This window comes from Xiphophorus maculatus, chromosome 18 (assembly GCF_002775205.1).
Source record: "Xiphophorus maculatus strain JP 163 A chromosome 18, X_maculatus-5.0-male, whole genome shotgun sequence".
Lineage (NCBI taxonomy): Eukaryota > Metazoa > Chordata > Actinopteri > Cyprinodontiformes > Poeciliidae > Xiphophorus > Xiphophorus maculatus.
In genome coordinates, this window is record NC_036460.1 from 9120414 (window position 1) to 9148320 (window position 27907).

A 27907-nucleotide genomic window follows, 5' to 3' on the forward strand; every position below is an offset into this window, starting at 1 on the left:
CTCCGTGGCCATCCTGACGTCACCGTTAAAGCGAAATGGGCCGTTACTCGGTTGCTGAAACTCTACAACTGCGGCGAAAAGGAGATATGGCTAAACACCAGCGCTCGCCTCGTTAAAGCCTTTTTCAGATTTCTCATCGGTTTAACATTATCGTTTTACTAAAATTAAACCCTGGACCCTGTGGTCTGATAGAAGCGCCGACCAGATAAAGGGGGACTCTGTTGGGGGCGTTTCGGTGCCCGTTTGGATCGGGATGATCTCCAACTGCGGGGTGAGTGAATGCAGTTCCCTTCTACCTCCATAACCCTGATAGGTGCTGTTTCTTCTTATTCTTGACACTTAGCTACTTAGCTTAGTCCCAGTACTGGGGCAGAATTCATAGGTAAAAACAACATTAGATTTGAGTAAAACAGAATGTTTGATTGGATTGTATGTTTTTTTTTTATTCCTTAAACGAAGCTTGCTGTGGGGAACAGCGGTTGGGAAAAACTCGAGAAAGTTCGATGTATTCCTGCTTATTCTTTTCATCTTCACTTATTATATGTAGAGTAAAACGTATCCTTGTGATTTTATTGGTCATATCTATACGGCTAAAGTATGAACAGTGTGTCCCGCAGCAGTGCCTCAGTTCGCTGTCACAGCACAGTTTGGCGCTGTGTGTCTATGCAGCTGTCCTGAATGCGTTTCCATGAGTTACCACTGAGGCGTATTCGGCCTGCTTACACAGCCGTAAAGTGTATACTGGATAGTTTATAAGTGGTGTATTAACTTGGCTGCATCTCCCAGCGGCAGGTTAGAGGAACGTTGGGTTTACGGTTGCCTCTATGTTCTCCCTCGTACCCTCTCTGGCGCTGCATTCCTGCGAGCCTACCCGCTTCCATCACCAGGCAACCCTGCTGATTAGTGATGTGGCGCCCGGAGCCGAGCCGGCTCCTTGTGCCCACTCATAATGAATGAGTGACTCATTCACATGAACAATGGAATTATAATTATTGGCATTATTATCATTATTATTATTATTATTATAGCATAATAGCAGCACATGTCAAAATATGCATAAGCAGTAAGTAACCATGTAATTAGCACCTTTGTATGGAGTTCATTTCTAGACATTGTTTCAAAAACATCAAATTACAATAAATATAATCTCAAAGCCCTTTACAAGACAACTTCAATCCATGTCACAATAGAATATAATTTCAGTTCTGAAATAATTCAAGTCTTCCCCATACAATCCAACTATATAGTAGCTTCCATATCAGATATGTTAAATTTGTTTCTAATTTTAGTACTGTGTAGTCAAAGTCAATTAATTATCTAATGGCAGCTGGTAAACATTTGTCCACCTAAGGAAGCCCAGATAATTTAATCTTGTTGACTTGGCATCAGTCCTCCATCCTGAGCAAGCATGTGGCAACAGTGGAGAAACCAACAACATTTTTATAGAAAGAAACACCCATCAGAAACAATCTCATTGTTTACAGCTATCTAAAACTTTCTAAAATTGTATTTATTTTAATCGGGGGATATAATCAGAAACAGAAATACTTACAAAAATCCCCACAGGGAAAATTTACGGCAGGCACCTGATTAAAATTTAAGAAAACAAGGCAGTAAAAAGAAAAAAACAAAGAACAAAAAAAACCCAGAAAATTTGATAAAATAATTTCAAAATATATGTTAATCATTGTTGTAATATGGTGTTGCGATCATACAAAATTAAATCTCAAAACTTTTCTGAATTAGAATTGTGTTGCAGAAAGAGAGGGATTTTGCTGGTGAACTGAGCCAAATGAGTCGGATCCTGGAATGGAGACGGAATTGCTATCACTACTTCTGTTGTTTGACTGGTTTTCTTACTAAGGCGCGGAATAACGTTATCTCCTGTGGTCTCCATCAGGCATTCCACCTCTGCTCGCATGTAATCAGTCTGTTTGGTACACTGCTGACATCACGGCACTCGGAGTACCGCCTTGAGTGCTCCGGTACCATCACAGACCCGTCTCCTCTCGGTGTCACGTAACGCTATACGCTGGTTCAGAGCCACTTCAGCACAGAGCTCCGACTGTCTTTTTCCATTGTCATACGTTAGCTATGTCCTCTGGCCAGAGAATACTCGTTTTTATTTGGATCCTGGTGTCGCAGTCCAGGAATGCGTTTCCGGACACACGGAGCCTTCCAAGAGTATCACATTCATCTCGTCACCAACACAAAGTTCTGTAAATTATGTTTTATTTTATATGTTTCACCAACTCAAAAACAAAACAGAATTGTGAAGACCAAATAGTATATTGTAATTGTATTCACCCCCTTTTGCTCTGGTAACATTAAATGAAATCCATTGCAAACAACTACCACCACCAACGTTTGGAAAATCAAGCTCTGATCAGATGAGCCCTGAGTTTAATATTATTTTGGCCTAGAACATTATGTGGAGGGAAAACATCACCCTGAACACACCCTGAATCCCCACAGTGAAGCGTGGTGGTGGCTGCATCATGCTGTGAAGATGCTTTTTGTCAGTAGGGACAGATGTGCTGGTCAGAAGTGACAGAAAACATGGAAAGATAACAATAAACCACATAGCCAGAGGTACAATAGAATGGTTTGCATCAAAGCATATTCATGTCTTTGAATGGCCTAGTAAAAGCCCAGTCCTAAATCTTAAGTAGAATTGCAATGGGTTGCAAGCCCTAAGCAGTATGTCCTTCCATATCTCCGCCTCTCCCCACACACTCTCGTCCATCAGCCCTGCGTCACAGAGGTCACCTTCACACGTTTACTAAGTTGGACATTTTCAGGATATGCGCTCACTTCTGGAAGCTGTTGCCATGACAATATATTTTGCATATGGGTGGTACTGTAAAACAATTTAAAAAATCATAAAATTATAAATATGCAACAATTATGTATATATCTGGAACAATGCAAACCTGTGCCAGCTTTTTCTATGAAAAAAATACCTGTAATTTTAATTTTTTTTCTAATATGAAATTCATTCATGAAAAATATATAATTCATCCTAAAATTGCTAAAATACTCTGATTACTCTGTGAAAATGTGAAATTAGATCAACTTATTTTCAACTCTCTAGATTTAACTCCTTTTCAACAAAAAAGCAAATCATCATTTGTACAAAATTCAAAAATTACCTGAATCTAAAAACTCATCAAAATATATAAAGCTTGTCATAAAATTTCCAAGATATTTTCAGATGACATTGTCTATATCCGGCATAGTGAAAGCCTGTCACCATATCTCTAGATTCAATATTTTTCAACTTAAAAATTGCCATCTGTCATTTCAAATAATAATGCCAGTAACAACCCAAATTATAAAAAAATCACAAAATGCATATTCTACATTGAAATTCCAAAAATATTCGTAGATGACTGTGTCTACAGGAGAAACAGTTTGAAATGTCTCATGTACCTAGATACAATGCTTTGTCAACGAGAAAATATTTTTTTAGAAAAATGTATAAAAATCTATAGTTCATCAACAAATTACCAAAATATTCTCAGTTGGTTATGTATTTATGTTAGGACTGTGGCTAAAATTGTAAGTGCACAAAATACTCTCCATCCAGTGTGACCATCCAGTTATAAACACACATATTCATGTTATTTGTTAAAATTTTAGAAACCTTGCATTATTTCCCTTCCATTGAACAATTAAGGCACTGCTTTATGTTGATTTATCATATATAATCTCAATACAATTATTTTGAGTTGGTGATTGTAACATGACAGGTGGAAAAAAAATATCCAGGGATTTGAATACTTTTGCAAGGAACCCTAAAAATGCAAAAAGGGGTTTGATCAAGTCACTGAATAGTCAGAATACATAATAATTAATTTCTGCTAGCTCAGTTGTAACATCCTTACAGTGGCAATGTTTCAGAGGAACTTAGTGGATGAATCACAATCCACTGAGGCGCATTCTTAACTTTTCAAGATGATTTCTGGCATGTTTTTAGTGTTTGCTCCAGCAGAGCTCTGGAAATCACCTCTGGCCCGCCTGGCTTCCAGAAAGTTTTAACGCTAGTCCTTTAAGAGTAAAGTGGAATGCCAGAGGAGTGTCGAGAGACCTGTGGAGGTCACGGGCGTCTGCTATATTTACCGGCTCTGTAACCTGATCCGTGGCATTCTGGACAGCCGTGCTCACCCTATCTATCCTCTTGCTCTGTGGGTCCACAGCGTTCCGAGTGGCGCCCCTATTGCTTTCTGTCCATAGGCCCGGCTGCTCAGAACAACAAGGGTGAGCCTTCTCAAACCTCCATTTGTCTTCCTGCAGGTAACCTGCTTGGTTCTGGTCTCAACTGTTTGCTCAGCTTTTAGTGATCTTCTATGAGGAGCTGGGCTGAGGGTTGGGGATAATATTTCAGAGTTCCAGATTTTTCTCGCATGAGTACAAGAAGCTTTTCTTTAAGTATGACGGTAATAAGCTGCTGCATGTTTTCTTTCGAACCTACTCGACTAAACAGTCCTTGTGTGAGCTTAAAGGGGCAACTTTTCTAGATTTGATTGTAGGATCTCAAGTGTCCATCACCACTCTCTAATTATCGCTCGTTCATTTAAAGTTGAATGTGTCTGCTGTAAAGTTAAGCTTCTAGCTGCTTCACTTCTCTATTTATAGGACTTCCAGGCAAGTTCCTCACACACTATATTTGTCACCCATGGAAAGGTTTTCTCTCATGTTAACTGTCATTCTGCACACACAGTGCCGTGAAAAAGGATTTCCTCCTTTAGATTTCCTCTGTTTATGAATTTTTTTTAGCACTTAAATGTTTCCAATTAACATCTGATAAAGTAGTAAATGCAAAAAGCACTTTTCAAATGATTTATTAAAGCAAAAAGGTCTTCAAACCAATCTTATCAAATATGAGAGATTAATTCACTTGTAGTCTAATCATAAATTAACCAGAGTAAATCACATTTCTTCTGGTTCAGTTTCAGTGGTCACACGCAGACTTGGTTACTACTAGAGCTGTAGAATCAAGAAATCGCGTCAACTGAACCTGTCTGACAACAGATGGGGTTTTAGCCTTGATTCAAAGGAATTCAGTATTTCACAATTTTTGTAGTTTTCTGGAAGTTGGTTCCAGATTTGTGGTGCATAGAAGCTGAATGCTGCTTCTCCATGTTTGGTCCTAGTTCTGGGGATGCAGCGTAAACTAGACTCAGAAGACCTGACTGGTCTTGAGAGTTGATACAACGACAACAACTCCTTAATGTTTTTTTGGTTGTAGACATTCGGTGCTTTATAAACTAACAGACATTTTATGATCTATTCTCCAAGGCAGAGAGCCAATGAACTGGGGTGATGGGCTCTATCTTCCTGGTTTTAGTGCGAACTCAAGCAGCAACGTTTTGGATGAGGCTGCTTCAGAAGCTTGAGGACTGTTTGTAATTGATGGAACCATGAATTCTGTTCCCTCTACCAGAAATATCTAAAGCAGGATGTCTGACCATCAGTTTGTAACCTTAAACTCCATCACATTTGGATTAACACCCAGAAGTCCACCTGTTGCACTATTTTCTCTCTTTTTCATTGCATTTGCTTTACACTCTGATCCTGTGTTCTCACTCATTTGGCATGTCTGTGTTTTTTCACAGGGGTGATCTCTGTGTTTAAACTGTGGGGTGGCATCAGTAGGATGAGCTGCCACTAAACCCATGAAGTCTGACGCACACTGCTACAAATACAGCAGGTACCAGCTTCCCAAACAAATAAATGATAAAAATATAAGTAAAGCGTTTTTATCATTTACACTTCAGTTTTTAAAGTTGATCAGAGTTTCTAGGAGCTTCTAATTGGTCACCCATGACTGTTTATCTGGAGCATAAATACGAAGGGGAAGAGAGTGTATTTCTTTTAGGCTGGAATGGGGCCCCATATTTATCTTGCCTCTACACACAGTGAGCGGGATTGGGACAAAAAGCTTTAAAGGTCACTGCTAGGAGAACTGCAGCAAAGAGTAGCATCTTCTTCTTGCCAAGTTTCTATAACAACTGTCAGACACTGTCTACATGGCAACCAGTTGTTTGGGAGTGATACCAGAACAACGTCTGCCATCAAAAGTGTAATGCTGTCCTAAGACTTTAACTAGAATGTTGTGCTCTGGTCTGATGAGACTCACATTGAGCTTTTCAGTAGCACTTCAGCTGGGCTTGGGTTGAAACAAAGGTTTAAAAAGCACTTCTTGTTCACGAATATGTATGCTTGAAGGTCTGTGATGCTGATTCTTTCAGGGCCCTGAAAGCATGTTTTGTGTGCAAGGCACCATGAGCTCTTGAAATAGCTGGAGATTCAATGGTCACTTTAAAGCCGTTGAATATGTTCACAAACCCTTATTTTAGGTTACATATTTTTATTTATTGGTTATTAATTGGCATACATTAGTTTTCTGATTTAGACATTAAAGAGTTTGTATTTTTGTCAAAAAAAAAATTATTTTGTTGATCATGATATACTTTTTATTAACACTGCAAATAAACAAAACCCAGTCCAGCCAAACAATCGGTCAATATAAGCTGTGTTGTCGCTTAAAACGTTGGATGAAAAGTAACAAGTTACTGCAGCAACATTTCCGCCATAATCTAGATGAGATCCAAAAATACCAAATCCTCCAGGTACCGCAGGTCACTGAGAGCGCTGACAGGCTGGATGGTTGAATGAATCATCCGCCTGATGGTTTCAACTGATGTCAGCAACAGCTTAATTAAAAGCAGGGTTCATTTTTTTTAATCATAGAGGACATATTTTGTAAATCTGAAGATTACAATTCTCTTGTCCAAATCATCTGTACTTGAGAAGGTGTTAATAGAAGTTGTTAGGGTTATTGTCTCTAATTTTTTGTAAATTATAACATCCATCAGCCTCAGTAAGTGGATCAGCAGAGATTGATAAGCTTTTTAATTAGTAATGGAATGTAAATGACCAAATGATTGTGTCAATGAATAAAGAATGAAGTTGGTCATGTGCAGAGGGTGCAGCAGCAGTAACTGCAGCCCACAGATCCTGTCCTCTGCACTGTAGTCACGGCCTTGTGCGTGAGTCACCAACAGATGGTGGTAGTGATAAATGCTAATGGCCTTCTTCCCCTCCAGGTTCTTATTGTTGTCAAATCTAGGCTGTGTAGTGAAGACTGTAGTAGGCGGAGATTCAGAAAAATTTGTTTGGAAGATTTTGAGCATGTGCTCTGTTTTTCAGGTATTTAAAGGCCATTTGCTGTGAAGTCTGTTGTCTCCTCTTTGAAATCAAGACATATAGGCAGGCACCTGCTTAGCAGAATTGGTGGTCTAGGTAATGTTTGTTTCTTACTTAGAGGTGGAAGCAGTTTACTACTTTGGTGACTTCTTTAGGAAATGGTTGTGCTAAATTTTATTTGGTGTTGTCAGAGTAGAGAGAGATGAATCCGAATGACACTTTTTTAAAATAAAAATAAAAAATTTAAACAATGTATTCTTGTCTTACAGGTCACAGTTAGATGTTGTGTTCTGTTGCTCTATTAAATAATTTGCCAATAATACACATGGCAAAATGTGGAAAGGTCTAAGGTGAGAACCAATAAGACCAGTTAGAATTTATGTATCTTAGTGATGGTCAAAGTCAGTGGTGGAAAAATACTTTGTTGAGCCAAGCGTGGCATAAAGCTGCACTAAGTCACATGTTGCTGATGTGGATTGGTTTGTAAATCCACAGGAGCCCAGTTGAGCATCTCAGTGTAACAAGAAGATCAATATCATGTAATCCACCTGTCAGTGTTCTTACGTTTGGCTCAATGAAGGTTTGGGTCGATGAGGTGAAGAAAAGTCTGTTTTATGTGAGACTGGCTGAATCAGTGCCACAGACATGTTTGCATAACAAGACATCGCCTACCAGCAACTTCAACCAGATGTTGTGATAGCTCTGTGCCTGTCACAGCTCTTTAGGTGAAGCAATGTTTTTCTTCATCTTTCTACATATTGCTGACTTGGAAACTGTGAAATTAAAGCAGCCATGCTATCTAAAAGCCAAGGTGGTGGGGCAGATCAACAGCCTCGGAAAGGCTCAAAAACCAGAATCAAGCAATAAAAGTTGAACCAATGATTTTGTAACAGTGATTATTACACTTTATTGTTTATTTATGGTCTCCTCAGAAAGATGTCGCAGTAACACACTTTAAATGATTTTGGTGACACAAACATCTGCTGTCTATAATTTTTAAGACAACAGGAAAGGAAAGACACCTTCTGGAATAAAAGGTGATTTTCTAGCCATAAACCAATACTGTGTTTCACAGTGTTTCCGACCGTTCTGAGGAGCGTCAGACTGAGAAACAGTTCGTATAAGCTCAACAAATGTTCAGTTCCACTAGCTTTTTGCTAACTCTGCCGCTAGTCTGGAGGAGCTGAGTGGGGCAGGTGTGGGAAGGGGTGTTCTGTGAGGCGAAAGCTCAGCTGGAGATTGCAGCTCCAAGTAGGAGCTTTGTGCTAATTGTTAGGGCTTTGTGGGGCCAAGCATTCAGGTAACCCGAATGGCTGCCGGGGGAGATTAAAGGATTTCTCAAACATGGATGAAAGAATCAAAGCAACACTCCAGGTATGTTCTTGATGGAAGAATAACACAAAATAAAGCTCAAAAAAGTTGATTAGCTTTTAATTGGAAAAGTTTTTACTCAGGTTTTCAGCACCACTTTTACATATGCTTGCTCACACATTTTAGTTCTCTTTATTTGTAATCTTTGTAGATCAGGCCCCAAGTATAGCTTTTGGGAAAGGCATCCCAGAGGTACATTTGAATGAACTACATTTGAATGAACTACAGATATTGCTCATGTCTCAGCAATATCTGCTGAGAAATGAGACCAAGTTCAGGTGGGGTTTTTTATCATGCACAGTGCTGTTTGGGTAAAACCAAAACAATTACATCAGAATAAACAGCTGCTGTCAAAGCACAGTGGTGGAGGAGTGAAGGTCTAGGCTTGTTTTACAGCTGCAGGTCCAAAGTGTCCTCCTACCATTGAGTTGACCATAAACCTATCTGTTCACCGAATGTAGTCTTAAATCAAGTCTTCTGTCTCTCACATTTTTAGGTCACAATGACCTAAAAGTCATTTTGACATAAGTCAAAATGAGTCATAAACAAGAAAAATAATCAGTTGTACAGAACGATATGTGAAAAAGACAAATCAAAGTGCCCTGTCAAAGTCCAGACCTGAACCTGATTAAAATGCTGTTGTGGGAATCTAACAGCGTTGAGCAGAAAGCAGTATCTGCAAACTTCAATGAATTCATGCAATGTTGAAAAAGGAGTGGGTCAAAATTTGTCCTTGACATATAAAATTTTACTCTGTACAAAAAACGACTACAAATAGTTATTGCTTCTGAAGGTGAATGTAGAAATTGTTGAATCATGGGTTAGTCTTGGTTTACACTTGACTTTGTTATTTGAATAAATAATGATAGTGAGGAAATCTGTTTCTAGGTCAAACCCTTAAACTGAAGCAGAGTTTAATTCTATTTGGATGCAACTCTGTGTCTAGTCAGTTTCCCATTTAGTTCTCCTTTTTATCATATCACTACAGTTTCAGCCCACTCTGAGCAAATATTACGCTGAAGAAATATTAAGAAAGAAGCAAGAGTTGAAGTTCATGTCTGCTCTTCTGCAGTTTCGGAGGACCAAGATATAAAAGCCATTGCTGATATTGATATTTATCATTGGTTTGTGCAATTTCACATGGACTTATATTGTTGGCCTTTTGGAGTAAAAGTTTGGAGATCATAAATGAGTCATGTTCTTCTGTGACAGCCTTGTCAGTCTGAATGAATTTACTTCTTTCTCGCAAATATTTGCATTCAGCGGCTGAGCTGAATGCCAAACGCAGTGTTACTTTGTCCACTGGTATTGGATTGATACTAGCATGATTCTATTTTTTCTTGGTCGTTGGGTAGATTCATACTAGCTGAGCATTGCTCTGGGATCCAGTTCCACATATTCAAAGTGAGGTTCGTAAAAAGATTTTGGCCCAGTTCTCCGAAACTTGCCCCGTAGGTGAAACCTCATCTCTCCATCTCGATGCCAGTAGGCAGCTGCTAGAAACCTCTCTTGGACTGCTCCAATGCAATCATCTCTGCCACTCAGTTGAAATATTTTTAATAGCGATGTCCTAAAAGCTTGGTGCACCCATTATATTTCTTATGTAATGGGTGCCAGTGGTCTGATCTCTTTTTTCCCCCCCAGCTGTATAGAGGCTTGCTGGTCAGAAATCTGTAATTTTCTTTGTCTGAAGAAAGGACAAGAACGTAGCTACCAGTCTGCAGCTCTGATAGGAAGTTTAAATTGGCTATAACTTGTTGCTACTGTAGCCATGGTAACTGCCGGTTAGCACTGCCTCAGGAGAGGCTGAAAAGGTAGAATAGCCAGAATGTGTAAGTGTGTTGAGTTTTTGTTCCCGTTGTAACATGTGCAATTCATACACTATAATGATTATTTGGCAAATTCAGTGTGCCTATGTTCCAGTTCACTGCAGTAATGTATAGTTGCACCCCCTGAACACTTTCACATTGTCATGTTACAGCGAAAAACTATGTGGTGTATTGCTGTTTTTGTGCCAGCACATAACTGCAAAGTAAAATAAAAATTATACATGATTTAAAAAATTGTTGACAGGTGAAGTCAAACAAATCTGACTCTACTCTAATACCATAAGTAAAACTTAATGCTACTAATTCCTTTCAAAAGAAGGCTGGATAGCCTTTTGGAAGAAAAGCCCATGATAAGTCAGGAGGAGTTGCAGAGATTCTCTGCTCAGGTGGGAGAAGCTGTCCATAGGACAACATCACTCTACAAGTCAAACCTTCATGTACTGTGGCAAGAATTAAGCCCTTATTAAAGCGGCAGCAACATTATGAACTTTCCTGACACATAGTGCAATTTTATAGTACTATCAAGTAACTGTGTTACTTACGTTGTTATAAAAATTCTGGACATGTCAAACATAACTTCACAATTTGATGACTTGACAGTTGATCATCTGAACACCTACAGGAACTGGGTTCTTGTTTGATTGGGGACAGATCTGGGACTTTGAACATGGCCAATATAGTCCTTAGACAGGTGGACATGTTTTGTCTTGGTGAAACACTGAAAGAATATAGCACAGTGTGGTACTCCCAGAATAAAGCTAATGTGTCCCTTCACAGCATTATTGGTCATTTTTATCCTCTTTCCACATGATGATAAAATGTGGTAATTAATGCAGAACAGCGAGCCATCACTGAAAACAACAGGACCCCACTCACCAGTCTCACCCGTTCAAGCATAACCATCTCTGCTTCGCTCTACACATCATGGGACAGGGAACCTGCAGCAAGGCTGAAGCCAGTCACTGAGCCACCCTGTGGGTGAGATGGGGTGATGTAATTAGTCCAATATCTGTCTCCAGATGGCAAGCGCAGATGTTCTCTCATGGTCAGTACACAATATGGCAACCCTTATTCTAGTATGGATATCTTAAGCAACTGGAACCTTCATGATGTGTATAGATTTCCTCTCATCTCCATCGGTCCTAACTAGTGATTGTTAATTATTAGTTTATTTTTATTGTGCAAATTTGTTTTTTTAAATAGCGTGATTAAAACTTTAGTCAGGGCAATTAACACTTAGTCAATATCAATGTGATATTCGTGATATCACATTGAAAAGTGAAGCCAGAAGATGACTTTGTCCTCTCAGATTCAGTAACATTAGAGTCCATATAATTCTTCCTTTTTGTGTCAGAATGCTAAAACCAAAACAACCCTGCCAAACTATAGAGGATCACTCTACTTACAGTATCTTCATCATCTGGCTTCATCTGGTTGAACATGGCCTGCTTCTGCATATGTTGGCCTGCCTCCATCTGAGTGCTCATGTACCTGGTTCGGATCCATTGGCTGAATTATTGATGAAACCTTTTGATGTTGAAAAACAGATTGAGAGAGACCATAAGAAGGCTATGCCAATATAGAGGAGAATATTCTGAAAAAAGGAAGCCCACACTCACAGAGGGATGAAGGAAGAGCAGGAGATAATAGGAAGCAGTAAGAGAGGCGAGAAGAGAGCAGAAAGAGTGAGGTTAAAGAAATAGGAGCCTCTCTGGATGAACTCAACACGGATGAGCAACATCAGATACTTTTATTTATTCAGATGCTTCTGCACATGTGAACAGGAGCCTCTCTGAGGCTTGACAGCAACAGTAACACTCTAGGCTGCCAGCCATTACTTCCACCACACATAGACTTCACCTGTATTCATCTGTTGGAGAGACATCTCGGTGGTTGGTGATGGGGAGAAAATATTCAGCTTGATGCATCAAAAATAATCTGTTTAATCTGGATTTAAAGTTAAAGTTTTGTGAAATAAGGGTTCTTGTTGACTTTTCCAGCAAACAAGATTTAAATCACAAGGGAACGTTTTCCATAGCGGCATGCACACAGCCCCATGAGTTAATATTTTGTTGAACCACCTTTCCCTGCAATTAGGCATCTATAAGTCCAGTTCATCACTGCCAGCCTTTCACATCTAGGCAGACCTTTTTCCGTTTCTACTCGTTGCCAAGTTGCTCCAGATCAGGGATAGAGGGCAGCTGTGAATATCAATGTTCAAGTGTTGGTAGAGATCAACTTTAGGATTTAGGTATAGGCTTTGACTGGACACATGAATATCAGTTTAGTTTTTTTTTGCTACCTCAATAGATAAACGTCTGCCAAAATTTCACAATGTGAAATCAGAAAGAGCCAAGAGAGAGAGGGCAGCACTGTTGGAGTGTAGTTGTGCTTATTGGGTAATTACACGGATCCTATTTGAAAGAAGGCAAACATTTTAAATGCAAACATTATAAAGGTATAAAAGCATTTTCTCAAATTGTAAATGTAAACTCTTGATATTTGGCATTTTAATTCCTGCATATGTACTGGTTTGAACTAGAGTAAATCTGCTGGATATGAAGAAGAGAAACTGTAAACAAAAGTATCAATATCATAATGCTAGTATCAATCCAATACTAATACTCACCTTGACATCAATAGCATAGAGATATTTAGATTGATATGTCCAGCCCTATTATACACTAATATGTCATACCTTTGTGCATAAAAAATCCAAAATGACAAAGTGGAAGACTTTTACAAGACACTGAAAATTGCAGTCCTGTGGGTTTTTTTTTAAATGTCACAGTTATAATGCACCTGGGCTAAACCAGAACTAGAGGTTGGAGAACTCTGATGAAAACCGACTCTTAGATTTCAGCAGGAAGACTCCAGGCAAACCTCGATGTGTTTGCTTTAAATACCTTTCAAGAACTGTGAAGCTGCAGTTGCGATATTTCTAGTGAGTGGTTGCCAAGGTTACTAAGTGTGTGGTTAGTGGAGTAAGATCTGCAGTGCCAGGTCCAAGTTTTTGTCCAGTTGCCAGCTGGATAAATGCACCAGCTTGCTCTTGCAACTCCCCAGTGAGCTAAGGAAGAGATTCCATCACCTTTCACCTGTCCTTCCAGTCTTAATCCTGTTCCTGCTGTATTTTGAAACAGTCATAAAAATCAGCTGGATAAAAGCTGATGTGCCATGAATATTGGGAGGAACTGTAGGCTGCAGTACGGTGATCAGTAATAAATGTAGGTAAAGAGGCTCGAATATTGATGGAATCCTAAAGGCAGGGTGATGAGTGCGTGAATGGGTCAGTTTTTGCTCCGGATAATGCAGACTGACAGCAGATGTGATGTGATGGCAGATAAATTCCTGAATCATTCGTTCAGAGCTCAGGGGAGGCACAGATAAATAATGGGCTGACTCCTGCCTGCTATGTTGCTGTGGTGTTTGTATTGATTCCATTGTTGCTGATGAACTAATACAGTGCTTGTGTCTCTTTGCTGTGTCTGCAGTCGATGCAGTCTTCCAGAGGCTCCCCCTGGCTGAAAAACCAGCAGCAACAGCAGCATGTCCCGCGTCTCCTCCACCCCCAAACGCTATGCTGGCTCCTCCTACACCAGCCACTATAGCTCCTACAGCCCCTCCCTGACCCCGGGCCTCAGCACCTATAGCGAGCGGGACCGGCTGTCCACCTATAGGTCCCCCAACTCCACTTCCTCCTCAGGATACTCGTCCAGCTACCTGAGCAGCTCCGCCGCCCGCGGCCGCAACTACAGCGCCTCCTCGGACCCCGATAGAGACCGGGGTCGAACTATCCCTCGCACCGACATCCTCGGGAGTAGCAGCAGCAGCAGCAGCAGCATTAACAGCCGACGGAGTGAGAGCCTCAGCAGAACCCCCGTCAAGAGCTACGGATCTTCAGGTCTGAGTGGGGGGTCCGCCTACTCAGGCTACAGCTCCTACCAGTCCAACTACCTCGCTTCTCCACCGTCGGCCTCCAGCATCTCACTCAACAGAAGAAAGTCTGTCTCCCAGAGTGACCTGAGCAGGGACTTGTCCTCCCTGAGCCTCAGAGATGCATCCTCCTCCTCCACCCCATCCTCCTCCACCAGTGCCCTACGGAGCTACCACAGTCGAACTAAAGACGTGCCCGAGTCGTATGACATAGGCTCCAGATCGGGCAGCTCGAGCCTGTTGCGGAGCTCCACTCAGGAGGCCTTCAGTAGCAGCAGCATCAACAGAGCATATAGCTCCTCGACATGGGAACCAAGCAGCAACGGGATGTCTGACACCCCGCGCAGGAACTCCACAGTAAGTCCTCTGTTTTTCTTCTTCTTCTGCTTTTACATGATGTGTGCTCATCCAGATATGATCAATAAGAAAACTGATGGAGGCTGAGTAGAATCCAAGCTGCGGTATTTGCCACTGATGTCCTCTGCCCTGCTTTGCTTTTGTTTTATTGAGTCCCCGTGTTGTAAGGGAAAGCTTAGTATACTCACATTGCAACTGATAAAAGTGTTTCTAGACCAGGTGGGGGCGCTGTTGGTCAAATTACTTTGAGTTTCCTGTGAATACCAAACATATTGATTTACTTGACTTTCTATGGAAATATTTTGAACCTCTAAATAGAAAGTCCAGATTGTCCCACCCCCCTATATTATGTGGAGTAATTGAGTGTGTGTAAGTAGCTTCAGTACCCATAGTGATAAAATTACCTCTTCGACACTTGATGCCTGTTAAAGCCAGCAATTATCTCACTCTCTACTTTCCTGAGTGAGCTTGGTCTATCGGCCACTCTGGCCTCACTGAGTTCAGTATTTATGAGTTTCCTTGGCAAACATGAGATCAGTCCCGCAGGGTGGCAACATTGTACATGAAAGAGTTAGAAAGTAGTTTTTTGTTTTTTTTATTACTCATTTTTTAAATGATTATTTTGTATGTTTGTGTTCTTATTTAGGGGTATCGTGTGAGCTTATGTGAAAATGTATCACACGCAACTGAAATTAATTAATGTTTGCTTTAGTCATTTGTTTGTTTGGATTTATTTAGTTTTATCTCCAACATTTTCTTGAGATGAAACTATATATATACAGTATATGTGTGTGTGTTTATATATCATGTGATTGCATGCTTTTATTTGATATTTTAATAGCACATTCATATCAGTTTTGATTAATTATTTTCTTTACCTTGGAAGTTGTTACCTCCTTAGGTTTAAAGGCAATAATTTGCAAGTATATTAATGGCTTTCTGTCTAGCCATTTCTTGAGCAAAGTGGCATTCTGGGTATTGTAGTTTGTTCTGTTTAATGGATAATGGTTGCCCGGTGAGGGAGCTGTCTGGTCTGCTGCCAGTGTAGTGGAATTAATATGTTTACATTTGAGCTTTGCACATTATACATAAATGTTGTTGACTGTTATGTGAACTAAGAAATGTCACCTGGTGGACTGTGTAAACAACAGCTGAACTTTAGGCTTCCATCATGTATTTAGAAGCAACACAGCGTGTAACAGAAACCTAGTGTGATTTCCTTGTTGAGTTGCTAACAGTGTATGGTGGTCCTCATATAAACTTGATAACAAGCATAGCTTCAGACAGAAACAACCGCACATGTCAAAAGCATGGGTTCACTGCACACTTGTGTGTAGTGCAAATATATGGGTGACACTGTCACACAGATTAAATGGGTGGTTGTTTACTGTGTCCTGTCCAATATGATGTGCACTGTCCAACACTGATGAATTTGATGGTGAATCTGAGGAGACCAGTGGTGGTTGCTGTCTTGTGACTGAAGACCATCTGTGAGATCTGATCAGCCACTGTACGGCTGGTTCCTGAAACCAGAGCTGGGTCACGTCAGGTCAGCCATCTTCAAGCAACATATTGAAGCTGGTTTATTGTCTGGGTTTCAACCTGATTGTGAAGATCCAGCTATTTGTCCTTTTCGAGCCTGGAATGATTATTCAACAAGTTATTTCAGCTAAGAAGAAGAACTATGTGTTAACTAAGAACTGTGTGCAACACAATTTGTTCCTGGTGGAACTTGATTAAGAGGTTTATCGAGCTAACTGCATTTGAATCAAAATTCTATATAATTGATAAAATAAGCAATATTCTCAATTTAATTCAGTTTAATGGCTCATTAAGAAGCCACCACAGTGTTGAATTAATGACCATTCAGGGAATAAAGGCTTGATAAAGACATTAAAGCTCAAGAACATTCAAAAGTTATTCAATAATGATCATAAAAAGTAATCTGACATTGATAAGTTTAAACTGTCATTGTCAAAAGAAACAAAACAATTTGCCAAACAAATACACTTTTTTAAAAAAAATTACTAATATATTACACACTTCACTTATTACGAACAAGTGGAAAGCAGAATAATGTCAAAAACCTAAACAAAACAATGAACTTTCTGTATGGGAACAGGCAAAGAAACAAGGGCTGTCACAAACTGGCTTAAGCAGGTTACCTGGTCAGCTTACCTGGACTTCTCTGGAAAGCAACGTCTTTCCTGGTAGCTCAGTCCATGCCCTCCTTAGTCAGCCGGCACAGTAACAGGAGTTTGGTTCACCGTATTTCAATAAAAGGGGGAGTATTCCCCTTACTGACAAAAAAGCTTTTGAGGCAGATGGCCTTCATCCAAAAACGTCCAACTGTGCCCTCTCTCAGGAGGCTTCTCCTTGATTCTTTGTCCTTGTTGTGCTTCACACCAACAGGTGAACCTCATCAGCTTATTCAAGTCAGTGTGCACCTCTCCATGGTGGTGGATTTGCTGCTGCAGGACATATGAGCACCAGACAGCTGTACCACATATTGTTTCTCAGCCAAGACCAGTACAAAATGTAGGGGAATTTTCCAAAACTCTTAACAGCTACTTAGATATATTCATTGGGAAAATGAGCTCATTTGTCCTTTGTGGATTTTAGCACCTTAGCAAGTAGGTTCCAATTAAAAACCAACAAGCAATTGGATCCATTTCCCACAGATGTGATTGTAGATTGTGTCATGTTCACATTCAATACCAACAAATGAAATTATATTGTTGTTTCAACAGAAGCACACAGAATAATAGTTTAAGCCTCACTGTAGTCAACTTGTTTAAGACACAAGGTACAGTGGAAAATGCCTTCCATGTTTAAGGAAGCAGCTTGTCTTTTTCAACTTGTGATTACCGTTTAGTTTAAAGATGCAATTCACACAGGGGAAGAGATTTAATTAATTTTAAGATGACTAATCTCACATGAATTAGAGTTGCTAATTCAGACACTCCAATAGCAAAATAGCAGGACTAGTCATCTCCAGGCCATAAAAAACAGGAACATTTTCCAAAGGCTAGCTATAGCCTTTAATATATGTTGACATTTAAAGAAGTCTGTCACAAATATTAAAATAAGAATGTAAACAAAAAAGAATAGTGTTCTATTTGCTTTCAGATTCTGAATGGAATCTGAAATAAAGAATTAAAGGATAGTCTTCCTTCTTTATTATTCCTCATTTGTACCTGTACCACTGGCAGCAAAACAGCACCACACAATGCTTCCACTACCTTGCTTGGCAGTGAACATTCTTTTTGTCATTGTGGCTAAACAGCACAACCCTTGTCTTGTTTGAGCAGCAACCTTTTATCCATGTGGACAATTATAAAGTACAATGACTGATAAACCCATTTCCAATCTTGTCCTAAATGAAAATCTGAAGCACATCTGTTCTCTTCTGCCTTTTTTTAAATGCCATCTTGTCTAACCATACATCTAAGCAACTATCACCTGTCCTAAATCACTCCTGTTGTGTGCATCCATTCCACCTTCAGTCCATTCTTCACTTCCCTTGTGCAGTATCCATATTTAAACTCCTCTGTCTCTGTGTTTATACCACTAAAATGTAATAGATGTCTCAATTTCACTGCTCCACAAAAGTAATTGAAGGGAGTTTATCAACCAGAGCTTGTCTAATACATCCTAGTTCTCTTCTTATTTTTTCCCACTTTCCAGCAACTGCAGTCCATCTAGTGATGCATCCATACAGTCCTCCTCCCCTCATTGGAACATGAATGTTTACAGCCACATATACCAGGATTGAAGACTATCCTAAAATAGGTTTGGCAGAGCCAGGTAAATCCAATCCTGGTGGTTTCTTAGAACTTTGCTGAGGAAAAACAGCAGCTGCGTGTGCTGTTGTGCTTCAGTGATGAGTAAGACAAAGTGGATGACACAGCTATCTTTGTTTTTTCTGCATATTAATCAAATCCTCTGATCAAACCTGGTCAGAGTCCATCTTCTTGTTGTTGCTTTAAAATTCTTAGAAATTTTCTAATGATTAGGTTCAGCATTTTTACTCGGTAAACAGCACATTGTGAGTGTTTACTATACAAACATGCAATAATTAGGGGTATAACGACACTTGTAGCTCACGAGACAAGGCAGTACATAATGTTGCGTTCATTAGAATGAGACACATTAGATTCACAAGTAGAGTACAACTCACGAGTTACAAACTGTGATTTAAAGATTAGGAATCTGTGTACAACAGTGGCAGTTCATGGAGACATTAGGAAATGTAATAGCTCTTCCCTGAATCAGACATAGCACTCCCCTCCAAGAAATGTATTTTTTTCCTGTGATGAAAATATTTATATAAAATTTGATTCTGATTATATTTAACGTAGATACAAAAATAATTCCATAATAATTTCCAGGCAGAAAGACCAATTCTACAGAAATAGCCATCAAGTCTGTAAGACGCTCAGAGAAGTTTCAAGAAAAATTTCAAAACATGCATTCTGCTTGTTTAGGGCTGAAACGATTCCTCGAATGATTCGAGTACCTCGATTATTAAAATTCCTCGAGGAAAATATTTCTGCCTGAGGCTTCATTAATTTATGTTTTATTATTTAGCGCACCGTGTTTCGGCGGGGACATTATTTGCTGTGCAGGGCTCTCACTTCCGCCTATGAATTTTTCATGAAAGCTAAGTGTTAGCAGCATGAGGTCCAATTTTCAAGTTCGCCCATGGGGATTTTATTGATTGATGATAATGCCGGGTTTTTCATCGCTTTGGGGGGAACCAATAGGCATTCATAAAATGACTGACGCGATGCCTGGAGTACGACACCCTTTCTCCTCAGCTAGCTGCTGGTTCAGAGTGAACGGCGGGAAGAGCGCAGCAGGAGTATTTATACAGGTGAGCGGATAGACTGAACACGGCGGGCGGCTGAGTAGTTGATGCTTACAGTGTAAGTGTAGCTTTACTGACGAACCGCACAATAAATTTCATATCATCCAGGTCTGAGCAAACGGGTGGCGGAGCGCATCGTGACGGTACATAGCTGGTAGATAAGTTTCAGAGTGTGACGAACGAAGGTGTCAAATCCCGATGTTAACAAGGACACAAAAGCTATAAATGCCTGGGCAAGGCATACCTGTCAAGTCTCCCGTTTTGGCAGGGAAACTACCGTTTTTTACCCCCCTTTCCCGCTGTGCTCCAGTATTAGCATTTTACCGTAAATATTCCGTATTGCTCCCCCCCTCGGGTATTTCGTTCGTTCTTTTTGTCTGTCCCAAGCAAGCGCCCCTCCCACTCGAGGCGATATTTCCTGTATTCTCAAACCCAAGCTTGACAGGTATGGGGTAAGGTGAGAGTTCAACTATTAAACTGGAGATGAACACATAAACTAAAAGCTGGAGTATAGACATTTTTTTTACAAGTGTACTTGTGAGCTTGCCTCTTAATATTAAATTGAATATAATTTTAGATTTTTGCATAACTTTAATTCAGGTTAACTTAGAAAGTGAGCTATTATTGTTACAGGTTAATTTTATAAACTACAAAAAAATAACTATTAGGGATGTTTAAATGTGAAAAATTGGACTGATGTTGATATCCAATAGTAACTACTTGTGTTGAATCTAGGGCTGTTGTAAACAAATATTTTAGTAATCGAGTAATCTATCAATTATTCTTGGATTAATTGAGTAATTGGATAAAAAAAAAAGATAAAGTGAAACATTGGTAAATTTAATATAACAGCAGTATTACTATCGCATATCAACATCAGTCCAATTTTTCACATTTGAGCTTCCCTAACAATATCTTTTCTGTAGTTTAGAAAATTAACTCGTAACCTTAACCTGAAGAAAAGTTATACAAACATCTGAAATTATATTTAATTTAATGATAAAGAGGCAGGCTCACCAATACACTTATAAAAAATTTCTATACTCCAGCTTTTTGTTTATGCATTCATTTTCAGTCAATTTCATAAATGAACTCTCACCTTGCCCAGACATTTATAGCTTTTGTGTTTATGTCAGCGACGGGATTTGACACCTTTGTTCGTCACACACAGAAACACATCTACCAGCTACGTGCCGCCACGATGAGTTCTGCCACCCATTTGTTGAGACCAGGATGATATGAAATAAATTTTCCGGTTCGTCCATAAAGGTACACTTACGCTAATTATCTAATGCGCAGCCGCCCGCAGTGTACAGTCTATCCACTCACCTGTATAAATACACCTGCAGCGCTCTTCCCGCCGTTCGCTTTGAACCGCCACCAGGAAGCAGCTCCTGGAGGAGAAAAGACTACCGTACTCCAGGCATTGCGCCACTTATTTTAAGGATGCTTATTGGTCCCCCGAAAAATGACGAAGACCCGGACATTATGTTCAATCAATAAAATCCTCCCAGGCCGAACTTGAAAACTGGACGTTATGCTGCTAACATTTAGATTTCGTCAACAACTCAGGCGGAAGTGATTAGCAAATAAAGGGACATTTGTTGATATCTGTCTTTGAAATTTCCAGTTCATCAGTGAGCTGATAAACTGATGAGCTGAGGTTTTTCTCTTAAAAAACCTCCCTGAGGAACAGCAACGGGTTCAGTTGTAGTAAAAAAAATCTCCAGGATCCTGGATCAAAACAGAATTTGTAATACCTTCTCCCTCTACCACAACAACAGGTTCATTCCCTGTTGTGAGATCTGACACTAAGTGAAAAATATCCTTTCTCTTACCTGCCGATGAGTTTTGGTGTTGAAGAAGGTTTGCAATGGTCTTGTTTTGTATGGTGTGTTTGAGAAACTAGAGGTTGTCAATGTACTGCACTTATTAGGCACACTGTTGGTGACTGTAGAGTATATTCAGTGTTTTATAGAGAAAGGTGTGAACTTATGATCACTTCACAGCAACCTTGGAAAACTGGCAAGCTACAGAAAAAAATCTGCTGCCTCCACAGATGTATAGTAGAATTCTCAAATCACCCATATTTAGGGGATGCTGCAAAAGCTAACAGTAGTTCACCACATAAAGTCACATGCTGACAGCGACTAGACTTTCCCGAGACTTGGCTTTGATGAGAATTATTGTATCCTTTTAATACCATGAGATCACATGTCACAATGTCAAATTACACTGTTGTATTAATAATAAATGTTTGTTAATGACACCTATTTAGACAGTTAGGTCATTGGACACTTTGATTCAGTCTGACAATAATAAGAATTTGTGCTACTTTTGGGATCCCCTTATAAATTGGGCTGCATTTTTTTACTTGAAGCCGATTGTATTCAGTTTAGGAATTTTGCAAAAAGCACTACTGTGATGTCACCTTGCTGTTGATAGCAGTGTGTCGAAAAACAGTGTTAACCTTTTGGTCCCACTTTCTTCCTTCAGCTTCCACTGACAGGCAGTAAGACTAAGGTGGCTTAGCTGGGTGTAACATGTCTTGATTTTTTTAACCTTGATTTGATTGTTTGGGCCTTGTGTCTAGACTTTCTGTTGAGCAACATTAACAATACATTTAAACTGTCTGACTCTCCATTCTCCCACTTTGTCAGACAGCTTATGGTTTGGTTTAGGAAAGAAAAGCCACAATCTGGCTCATGTTTGAGTGTTTTCTTTGTTCTTAGGCAAAGAGGGTCAACATTTTATTGGCTGAGTTTTGTCAGCTGTTATTGTGAGTCTGTTTGATTGGGTTTGTAGGTCAGAGTGTAGACTGTCTGTGAGGAAACCTTACACTTACATAGCTGAGTAGGGCTTTGCACAGTACTACTTACTGTGTGTACCTGTACCAAGATCCTGATGTCCAGGGTGGCACATTATTGTTTATACTGAAAATATAAAACTGCAGGTTCCAAGTTCTATTATTACACAGAGTACTACTTAGACATGTACACAGACTCCATCTAGTTTATTCTTAAACTTATTATCAAGTCCAGGGTTATTATGGCAAGAGCCTGTGTAGGACTTTCTGACTTCTCTTCTTCTTGTAGAACTCTGCTTTTCCTGTCAGTACATCTGATCCTGACAGATGGGGTCATCTTCTGTCTAAACATCTTGAAGTCACTTCATGGGTTCAACCAAGAATTTCTGTCACAGAGCAGAGTCTACTTGTGCACAGCATGTCTAGCCATCAAATTAGGGCTGTTATATCACCCAGAATCGCCTGGCTACAATGCTGTCATGGCTTGATGAAGGTAGATCAGTGAAGGAAAGTCTTTGCGTGATGGCCCAAGGATCTCTTAAGTACTTACCCAGACTATCTTAATGCAACTTTTGTGACAAAAAAACCAAACATAATTATAAACCATTTGGCTGTTTTGCCAATCCCAGCAGATGTCATAAAGAACACCATACCAGAAAAATCTGGACTGTTTCTTTAAATGAATCTTACTACAGTAATGTCAACTAAATGCCCAAGGAAAGAAAGGATGGATTAATACAAAAATTTGGGCCAGTATTGATTTCTAATATTAAAATTGCTGTAATGACAGATAACCAGTATTTACCAATGTTATATACATTTTGTAAAGACAGCTTTAAAAAAATGCTGTACTGCATCCATGTCACTATCACATGCAAAACATACCATGTGGCCACCTCGTCTCCCCCCCTCAAAACCTATACATAAACTGCAACAAGATGGAAATGAACATTAGTTTTTAATATCAACCCAGTATTACTTGTGGGACCAACACCAGCATGTTAAAATGTCAAGTACTGGTATCACTTTGATACAAATATAGTGATACCACTAGATTGTGCATCCCTAAAGAAAAGTTGCGATAGAAAGTGGTTTTACTCCAGACAAACGTAATGCTGTTAGATGGTCATGTTTTCTGGCTCCTGATGTCTTAGCAGTTACTTGTGTCTCACTTCAACAAAACTCAAGTACTAGACTCAGCAGCAAGCTACGACATACAGCATGGGTATCCATAAAAAGACATGCCTTAAAAACTAAAAACTCTTCATGTTTGCTTGTAGTTAATCAAACTATTGTTCCAGCCACACCCTACACCCCCTATACATAACAAACACATATATTCACACAGAAAAGGGTCAAGTTCATTCCTTCATAGAACACTGAAGATCTTCTTTGGCTATAAGCTTTTGAACATTTTAATTATCACTATTATACCATCAGTAATATACAGTAAGTGATAATATTCAGAGTTTTGTTTCAACTTTTTGTCTCTCTCTGCGTCATAATTAGCAAATAAGGTCATTATTTATAAACCAAACAACTATTTAAAGAAAGAGATGTTATAGCAAAAAATCATTCTCTCTGTTGTTTCCATTTGTCCCATGATTGTACAGCATACTTCATAATCTTCTGGTACAATGACAGCGAGTTCTGTCCTGAAGCACTCCCTCATACTGGGACCTTCAATGTACTCCCTGTGAAGCATCACGTAGCCTTCCATAAATGACTGTAAAATATGTTGATCTCCTCAAAAAGGAATCTGTTGCTAAGCTATGTGATGGACCAATACATAGTAGTATATGTTTGTGAAGTAGAGGGGAAAAGACAAACCGATTTTAGCTATTTTTACATGTAAAACTCTGGTCATTACTCAGTCTTTGGGAAGGCTTCAAATGCAGGGAGGAGACTGCATGGAGGTTAACAACAGGGTGAATTGCAATGTTAGTTTTCTTCCAAAGAGAATTGTGTGACTTTTGATGGCAATAACCTGTCCTGGATTTTGTTTAGAGTTTTCGGATTAAAGCAGAGTGTACACATAATACATATTTGTGAAATATTTTAAAAACCACACACGGTCGTGATATGACAAAATGTGGAAAAGTTTGAAGTGGAAGTCAACTTTTCCAAGATCAGATAATGTGAATATATTGGGGAAAGCATGTATCCAAAGGCAATTGTAGTCTGACATCAGTTAGATAATACCACTATGACCTGCTTCTTGCGTCAGATATCAAACCAGACACGGACTCTTTGCCCCCTTCTGATGTTGTCGTTTTCCAGCTCAGAGATTTAGAGATTGGTCTTTCTCTCTCTCTCTTTCTCTCTGCCTGTTTCTCTTTCTCCCTCCTTCACTCACACAGCCCTCTGATGGAATGTGCTCCTTGGTTATTTGTTGTGTACACACCAGAGCCCCGGTCACAATCTTGTTGCAGGGTACATGCTGCACTTCCTTCACTTTACACATGAGTTCCACTAAATTCATGCACTCTCACACACAGATGCTTGTTGTATTGAGAGTTAGATCATGTGATTAATTCATGCAGGGTAAGCAAAAGGCTGACATTATCAAAAGTTTGGATTTCCCAGTATGATCATTCAGTGTTACTGCCAGGAACTGGGAAGGTGAGATACAGCACATTCTGTTGATTTCTTTCATTAATAAGAATCATTCATAGGATAAATTTCTGAATCAGCAAACCTGTCTGAACACCATGTACCACCAGTTGAAAATGAAAAGAGAACACCTGAAAGTCAAAATCTCAGCCAGGAAGGTCGGTATAGGGCCTCAAGCAACTCCAAGTTTAGTATTCAACATGGCTGCACATAACAAAAATGTGCTAAAGATGGCTTAAATAAACTATGATCATTTTTGATGGCATCTTTAAACCATTGGAATGTGTAATTGTATTAAATATCTACATACTTCTGAACATGTTCCATTTGTGTTGTAACTAATAAGGGAAATGCCTTATTGTCAGCTTTGTTTGGGATAAGCAGTTAGCCACCACAATTTTTAGCCAATCCCATTGTTTTTCATCTTGCATCTATGAGGTTTCCAAGTAGGTGTGACGTTATTCCTGTCTCCAAGTTCCGACCTCTAAGATAAATCAATTACGGCTTTAAAAAGCAAGTCCTTCTGACTCAGATCCAACCTCTGTCACCTCGTCTCTTAATTCACCTGTTTACTTGCTTGGGAAAGTTTGAGCACTCAATGATACTTTAACTGAGACATATTGATGAGTGTCCTCTTGAGCCTGGTAAACAACTTAAGAGACAGCTAATATTTTTTGCTGTTTCATTGATGTGTTCTGGTGTCAAGTATACAGTGTTTTCCAAGTTAACCTTTCGCAAGAGCTACTCCTAAGTTCAGCTCACACAGAAAAAAGTTTAAATTGGTTATGTTTGTAGCTCACCATTTAAACTCTGCTAAATTTCTAACCCAAGCACAAAATTGTTATTTTTCTTTTCTGATTCATAATGAGTTTTCTACAAACAGTTTTTCATTGGTGGTTGACAATCCCATCATCTAACATATCATAATTTCCTTTCTTTTTTAACAATAGGAAATGACATAACATGGGCTCGGTGGCAATTAATAAGTACCTATAAGAGATTCAAAAAGTTCTCCTTACCTGACCAATGAGACAACAGAGTGTTTTTTATTTTGTGGAGAATATTTTGATTAAATAATATTCCTTCAACTATAGGAGATCAAACAGGCCTTGGGAGGGGAGCAGCGCATAACGTATGTTGCTTCAACTTCCTGTTAAAGAACACCTCCGGTTTTGGACAGCACGCTATGCCTTTAAAAAACGTTGTATCCAGAAGTGTCAACAGTTCTGTTAAAACTATCCATGGCTAAAGACCAGTAACCTTTTCTGTCTTGGCACACAGCAGTTGTCCCAATGCACTATGATGCTCCTAATATGAGTCCCCATAAAAGGGCAGGGTAATTCTTTGGTCATCAATCATTTCTAGTCACAGTCAGAAACTGGGGTTTGGAAAATATTACTTTTTCCAAAGTGTACTCCCTATCTTATTGTCTAAAAATAGTCTCCTTCCTTTATTATTACTTTCCTTCCTCACTTCCCTCCTGGTGTCCTTGATTACTTCAAGTGTACATTATACCACTGAATACTGTAGTTTTTCCCCCATTAAACCTATAATCTGGTAAATTAAATAAAATACTCAATTATTGATTTTGCACATTTGATGATTTCTCTTACTCTGCAGTGTCATAGATCTTAATAAGTAAAAAGTTTTGTCCTTTATGTCTGGGTAAGAACAACACCTTCAATAGTTACATTTAAAATGCTATGAACCTACAGCTGAAACCTATGTGATACAGACTGTTTGTTCTTGGACAGTGTTGGAACAATGATCAACCTGTTATTACGATAGCCTGAAATAAACTCCCACTCAATCCTTGCTATTGTTTGGCCAACTGATGAGTCACCAAAGTCTGAAAAAAGTCTGCCTCTGAAGATGCAGAGTCTAATTTTAAAACCACTGGACCCATCTATTGTGCCCATCATTTAACTACTCTGTATCTTCTCATGGTTTTCCAGGGGTGATAGAGGTGAAACTGGTGGTACTAAAGGTGTCTTCAGTAGAATCATATATACATATATTCATATATAAACAAAGCAAATTATCCTTAGAGCTGATCTGTCAAAAAAAACAGACAGATAAGAAGTTGAATAATTTATCTCTGCAGCAAACAGATTCTACTCAGATATGAAGTGTAGTGGGGAATATTTAACTGTTATACAGAATGACCATTGAATTAGTGATTGTTAGCAAAGCAAATGGCAAAATACTGTATGTTTCCTCAAGCACTAAGAACATGTTCACAAATGAATCATACATGGATTTGTGGGTGGTAGATATTTATTGAGATTCAAACTGCTTGAGTACAAATATACCCCTTGTAACAGCAGCTTCCATTGCAATTCAAACATATGGCAGTCATACAGGATTTTTTTTATGTCTGGATTGGTGGTTAAAATCCATCTTTCCATCTTTGAATTCTACCATTTTTGTGGGTACTGTTTACTGTCAAACATTTTTACTTTAAACTTTTACTTTAAACAAGCAAAAATATAAGAATGTTATCGGTGCTGGGGCGTGCCGTGGTGGCGTAGGGGTTAGCGTGACCCATATTTGGAGGCCTTGAGTCCTCTACGCGGCTGTCGCGGGTTCGACTCCTGGACCCGACAATATTTGCCGCATGTCTTCCCCCTCTCCTTACCCGTTTCCTGTCAGCCTACTGTTACATAAGGGACACTAGAGCCCACAAAAAAGACCCCCTGGAGGGGTACAAAAAAAGAATGTTATCGGTGCTGTAGTATGATGGTGTGGGGTAGCTTCTTTTTTTTTTTAACCTACATGACTTGATTCACCCATCCATATTTTATCTGTACTTGCTGGTCCTTGGGGAGTCATGGGAGGATAGGAGAGGGCAGGTACCCATCTATAGCAGTCACTGGGCTTGAGGTGGTGCACACTAAGGACAGGTTGCTAGTT

The 27907-nt window shown here is 39.4% G+C and overlaps 1 protein-coding gene across 6 annotated transcripts in view; it reads left to right on the plus strand.

Moving 5' to 3' along the window:
* Positions 1-25: 25 nt before the first annotated feature.
* LOC102230709 (ubiquitin carboxyl-terminal hydrolase 2-like) overlaps positions 26-27907 on the plus strand; it is a 55052-nt gene continuing 27170 nt past the window's right edge. The window contains exons 1-3 of one of the 6 annotated variants that reach the window (XM_023351160.1): positions 26-271; positions 5619-5713; positions 13907-14705. In XM_023351160.1, coding sequence (XP_023206928.1) covers positions 13962-14705 — 744 coding nt within the window. In that variant the 5' untranslated portion in view covers positions 26-271; positions 5619-5713; positions 13907-13961. Of the gene's footprint in view, positions 272-3983; positions 4297-5618; positions 5714-13906; positions 14706-27907 lie in introns of those variants that run through there. The other 5 variants (XM_023351164.1, XM_023351161.1, XM_023351159.1 and 2 more) reach the window with 5 other exon arrangements.